Here is a 5,338-nt window from a genome sequence, read left to right as displayed (position 1 = left end):
AAGCTTCCCAGCTACTCCCCTTGCTGGAGAGTTTGTTGCTCCCAAATCAAGCCCTAGCAGATTTACAGACCTTAGTAGCAGCAGCCTGACTGTGCCCTGGGACTGTGCTGGCAGTGCTCAACTCCAAGAGGCACCGGCTTGGTCGGGGTTCCCTTTTCAAGGCAGTTTTTGTCCAAGCTGCTTTGGCACTGGCTGGGGACAGGCAAATACCTGAAGCTCTGGAAGGTTGCTGGCTTGTCTGTCTGACCAGATCAGCTTTTCTAGCAGTAGGTGGGAAGGCACAGATGCTGCAGTTATTTCCCTGGAGAGAAGGTCCTGGCTAAGAGAGCAGAATGTGTCACGGACGCTGAGCAGCCAGACAGGAGGACCCCCATTCCCCCTCTCAACAAGAGCAGGGTGGGATCCTCTTTCAGATACAAGCCTGGGCCTTGGGAAGGGTCTTTGCTAACCAGCCACTGCCTTCCCTTCCCTCAGATAAACACTTGGCTGAGGATGGAGATGGACCAGATGCTGATAAAGGAAGATGCTCTGGAGCTGCAACCAACCCTCATCTCCCGCCCCCCAGAGGACACTGTCTTTGACAACAGCGTTCCTCAGAAGCTTGTCAAGTGAGTAGGGACTCCTGTCCCCTCTCTGCAGGTGCCCTGAGGGCAACACCCAGCAGTGTCCCCTGCTTCTGAGAGCTCCTTGTACATGCAGAGCTGGGAACAGTGGGCACTTCAGAAAGGGTCTGATCCCAGTAGCTGTGACAGCAATAGCTCGTGAGCAGCTGACTGTCCTCCCTTCCCCAGCGCCGTACTGAGCTTTGGAGCTGCTTGAACATGTAGCCACTCTGTTGTTTAAGGACTGTCCTTACTCCTCCTTCCAGAGTTGAGCTACCTGAGTACATCCTGGACATGGGCACTGTCGTTCAGGGTTTCAGTAAAATCTGCACCGTGAACATCACCAACACCTGGAAGTACCCAGTGGCCGTCCGGGCCAATGGACGTGCCCTGCGTGACACAGGTAACCAGTGCTGGAGAGACTTCCCGTGGGCTGCAAGGAGCTGTCTCAGATAGATTAGCTTAAGTCACTGCACATGGGGAGGTTTTTTGAGCTTCTTCCTCCCAGTGCCCCTGCTGGGGGCTTCAGGGCCAGAATTCTTCTGGCCAGCCGTGCCCAGGGACCTGGCCTGCCTGAGACTGCCCTGACGCTTCCCTGCAGGGGCCTGATGGGCTGATTACCCTCTTCACCTGCCAGCATCTTCTGCCTTTGGTTCCCATTGGCATCAAGTTTCTTTGGGCACTCCATGGGTGTGTTGCAAACAGATGGGATCTATTGTGGTTGGAAAGTGCTTTGTCTGGAGTTCACACTGTCACAGCTCTTGTGTTCAGCCTTTATTGAGGAAACAGCCTGTTTGATCCTCTGGTGGATCAAAGTAGGCTTCCAAAAAAGGCCTGGAGGCAAATCTGCACTTCCATCACAAAGTGGCTCACTGTGTCTGAGGGCTGCTCAGGTGTCTCCTCTAAGTTTCTGTCCCAGGAACAGCACAGCATGGGGTTTTTCCCAAGGCTCTCAGCAGGACACCCATATGGCCTTAACATGCTTATGACACATTTCATATTGCTTGTGTATCTCAGCTGCTTTGTTTTCATCTGTTCAAGGTTTCAGCATATACCTGGAGCCTGTGGAGTCCCTGATCAACGGTGACACCATACCATTTCAAGTGAAGTTTTCAAGTGCCAACTTGCCTGTGGGAAAGGTGGATGTGCTCCTGCCCATCAAGGTACCGCAGCTTTTGTGGTAGGCAGCAGGCTGGGCACAGCAGCACGTGTCAGCTGGACTCTCAGCTGAACTCTCTGTCCTTCTCCAGGTAGAGAAAGGCCCCACGCTGCACATCCGCCTCCGTGCCATTGTGATTCAGCCACTGCTCAGCCTCTCCAAGGACAGACTCCAGTTCCCTGATGTCCAGGTTGGGCAGTGCTGGTGTGAAACGGTCCGACTCTACAACCCGTTCAACGCGCCCTGTGAATGGTTCCTCAGTGCCAGCAAACCTGCCAAGAAGGTAAAGCCCAGGCGAATGTAACACGGAACGTTGCGGTCGGGTTTTCTTTGCACCTCCTGCCTTTTCTGTGCCTGTGGCTGCCTGAGTGCTTGCTGCAACGTGTTTGAGGAAGCTTTTGAGGGTCCAGATCAAGGTTGCTTTGCCTGGACCTGTTCCATTGTCTGATGCTTTGCTTCTCTGCCATCATCACCCATTCCTCCTCCTCCTCCGAAGACAGGATGGTTGGCTCCCCATCTGCTTGCCCTGCCTGCAGGTTGTCCCTCCAGTTCTAGACTGTGGGGGCCACGCTGGGTTTGCTTTGGGTGCTCTCAGCACCGGGACAGGATCTCAGAGCACTCCAGGAACCAAGGCTCTGTCCTCACAGACCAAGGAGACCTCACACAACTGTTTTCTGTGCTCAGGTGAACAAATGTTCAAAACCAGCTGTGCATCAGAAGGAGCTCCAGGCTGTGAAGGACGATTCCCAAGTCTTTCAGTGGAAGGCCCAGGAGGGAACCCTTTATGGTAGAGAGTGGTGTGACCTAAAGATCCAGTTTTCCCCCCTGGAAGAGGTGAGATTGGCAGGTGTCGCCCCAGGAGCTCTCTCAGGGCAGGGTGGTAAGGAGAGCCTGACGCAGGGAGTGGCAGATGAGCTTTTCCTCCACAGGCAGCTTTCTGGAAGCCCTGCACTCACTGGGCCTCAGTTTCCCCTGCAGCACACCCTTCTGAGAGGTGCCTCACAGAGAACATCAGGGCACTGTGCTGTGGCTGCCTCTCTGCCCATGGGGGAGATCTGCCTGACTCCCCTCGTCCTCCCCCTTGCCTGGTTGTATTTGCAGCCTGCGACGCTGGGTGCAGAGCAGCTGGCACAGTCACAGGGCATCAACCTGGAAGGGCCAATGCTGGCTCATCCTGCTGCTGGCACCAACAGACAAAACAGCCACCAGACACCTTCCTGGGCATGGCAGGACAGTCACCTGTAGTGGTGTGCTGCCAGCAGTCTCTGGGGCTCTGGCCCAGCCTGCCTACACATTGCTGTGCAGCTGGGGAGTCGACTTCAAGGATGGAACATTCCCAAAAGCCCTTTGCATGGGGACTTGGAAACTGACAGGGTGTAACAGGAGGGACACAAGTGCTTCCATGCCCAAGAACAGTCCCAGGGATCTTTTCATTGCTAGAAAGATGTAACCAACCATCTTGTGTCAGGCTTTGACCAGAACCAAACACTGAGCAGAGAAGACAACCTTTATTTTTAGCCAGCAAGAGCTTATCTGCCTCTCTCATGGAGGTGGTGTTTGCCTGATGCAGCAGTGCCAGGACTGAGGGCCTTTCTCATGTGCTCCTCCATGACTAGGGGAGAGAACATCTGATAATCCATTTTACATCCATCTCATACCCAAATACCCAGTTACACTGCACACCAGGATTCATCCCAGTTACTCAGAGCCAAGGACACAGATGCTGTAGCCCCTACCATAAGTAAATATCTGGGTTTCCATTCCCCCTGAAGGGACTGATAACACCCCTGACCTTTGGGCAAGGCTTGTATTTGGGGTCCTGTCACCTAGGACTTCATGGACAAGTTTTCTCTTTTTTTTGTAGAAGTCCTACAAAACCGAGTTGAAGATCAACGTTCATGGGAGCAGCCAGCTCCTTGTACTGCACATCTCAGGACAGGGTCTGGAGCCACGGCTGGAGTTCAGCCCCACAGAGATCAAGCTGGGAGCAGTGTTGCCGTGCAGCCCTGAGCTGGAGAGGACAGTGGTGGTGAAGAACCCCTGCGAGTTCCCCATTGAATTTTACTCCCTGGATTTTGACGAGGAGTACCGTGAGGAGGAGAAGGTGAGAGGGAAGGTCTGGTCCCCATGTGTGTGCTCCCCAAGCTCTGCAGCACTCCAGCCTTCCCAGGCTTGTGCCAGGGAGATGGAGGCAATCCCTGAGGCAAAGCCTGGTGGCACTTTGAGGTGAGCCATCCCTGCTGGCAGTCTGTGGAGGGGCTTGGATAGCCTGTGTTGTTGGGAGGAAGGAAGGAGGGAGAAGATGGGCTGAGTCTGTTGGTATGATGGAGGTTGATAGAGGAATCTTATGGATGGTTTCTCTTCCCCACACACACAGATCCTGCGGACACTGGAGGAGTTTGGAGACCAGGCAGCCGTGGTGATGCCTCCACGTGCTGTGGGTGAGAAGCTGCCTCCAGAGGTGCTAGAATATTATGAGAAATGGAAGAAGATGGAAGCTCTGGGTCAAGAAATTATGTCCAAGTGCAAGGAAGAATCAGGTGAGGACAATGGTAAGGGTTTGGCATTGGCTGTTCTGACTGTGGACATAGCAGGGAGCCCAGCCCACACACCCTGAGCGTTCTGTCACCTTGTTCTCCATGCAAAGCCCATGCTTTTAGCAGCCATCTGATCTCCTGCCTGGTGGAGGAATTCCTGGGTGAAGGGCTGTGGCATCCTCTGCCAACCTGGAGTGTAGCCAAAGCAAGCTCCTATCTGCCTGCCACGGACTGGGGAAATATTCAGGATATCCCCTTTCGTCCCTTAGCCACAAAGAGTAGCATCAGATGGATGCTACTTCAGCCAGTAGGACCAGGTCTAATATCACTGGCTCTTTTATATTTGCTCCTTCCCAGCAACAAAAGCACAAGCTCACATTGCTTTCAGCTGTCTCCTTTCCTGGGATCTGAGGGGATAGGGAGGACGATCAGGATCCAAGGTAGGCAGGAGGCTGACTTTTCTACTGGTTCTGCACAGCAGCGCTTCAAGAGAGCATCGAGTTGTTAAAGGACATGGTGGATGAGTCTGACGGGCCCATCCGTCAGGCCATCAGGCGCTACACCCGTCCCGTTGTAGAAGAGATCAAAGCCCAAATGCCCAGAGGGATTGTTATCATCGTCTATGGGACACCCCGGACAGGTACGGGAGCCACAGCCCTGGGCTGCAAGGAGAGGGGGAAGCAGGAGAAATGCATCCTGGTGGACCATGGTGCCTGAGACAAAGTCCTCAGCTGCATATGAGGTGGAGATGATCCACCTGGGGCTGGAGTTCAGTGCTCATAACCATGCTAAAGCTGCCTCCCTTGTGGTCTCCCCTAGAAGGGCACTTGCTCTCCCACCATCCTCGAAACTTGTCTGTGAGTTTTCCAGAGCCTGTCCCTGAAAATGCCTCACGTGGAAGTGTCACCAAGCAGTCTTCCTCTCTCTCTCAGGAAAGTCAAGGGTGGCAGCCGCCCTGTCCAAGTATTACGGTGTCACCCGCTTGTCCCTGGCCGAGGTGGTGACAGAAGCCATGTCGGACGAGCGCAGCTCGGCGGGGC

The 5,338-nt window shown here is 54.2% G+C and overlaps 1 protein-coding gene across 1 annotated transcript in view; it reads left to right on the top strand.

Moving 5' to 3' along the window:
* The window catches only part of LOC103766317 (hydrocephalus-inducing protein homolog), a 50,481-nt gene that overhangs the window by 24,318 nt on the left and 20,825 nt on the right, over positions 1-5,338 (top strand). Inside the window, exons 20-28 of the mRNA XM_029965563.1 lie at positions 475-608; positions 869-1,005; positions 1,644-1,765; positions 1,853-2,044; positions 2,446-2,595; positions 3,626-3,865; positions 4,139-4,313; positions 4,777-4,938; positions 5,231-5,331. Of these exons, the coding sequence (XP_029821423.1) occupies positions 475-608; positions 869-1,005; positions 1,644-1,765; positions 1,853-2,044; positions 2,446-2,595; positions 3,626-3,865; positions 4,139-4,313; positions 4,777-4,938; positions 5,231-5,331 (1,413 nt within the window). The remainder of the gene's footprint in view (positions 1-474; positions 609-868; positions 1,006-1,643; positions 1,766-1,852; positions 2,045-2,445; positions 2,596-3,625; positions 3,866-4,138; positions 4,314-4,776; positions 4,939-5,230; positions 5,332-5,338) is intronic.

The sequence above is a fragment of the Manacus vitellinus genome, unplaced genomic scaffold (genome assembly GCF_001715985.3).
Source record: "Manacus vitellinus isolate BGI_N305 unplaced genomic scaffold, ASM171598v3 scaffold_10_pilon, whole genome shotgun sequence".
Lineage (NCBI taxonomy): Eukaryota > Metazoa > Chordata > Aves > Passeriformes > Pipridae > Manacus > Manacus vitellinus.
The sequence above is the reverse complement of the archived record's forward strand: the minus strand, read 5'-3'. Positions and strand labels throughout refer to the sequence as shown.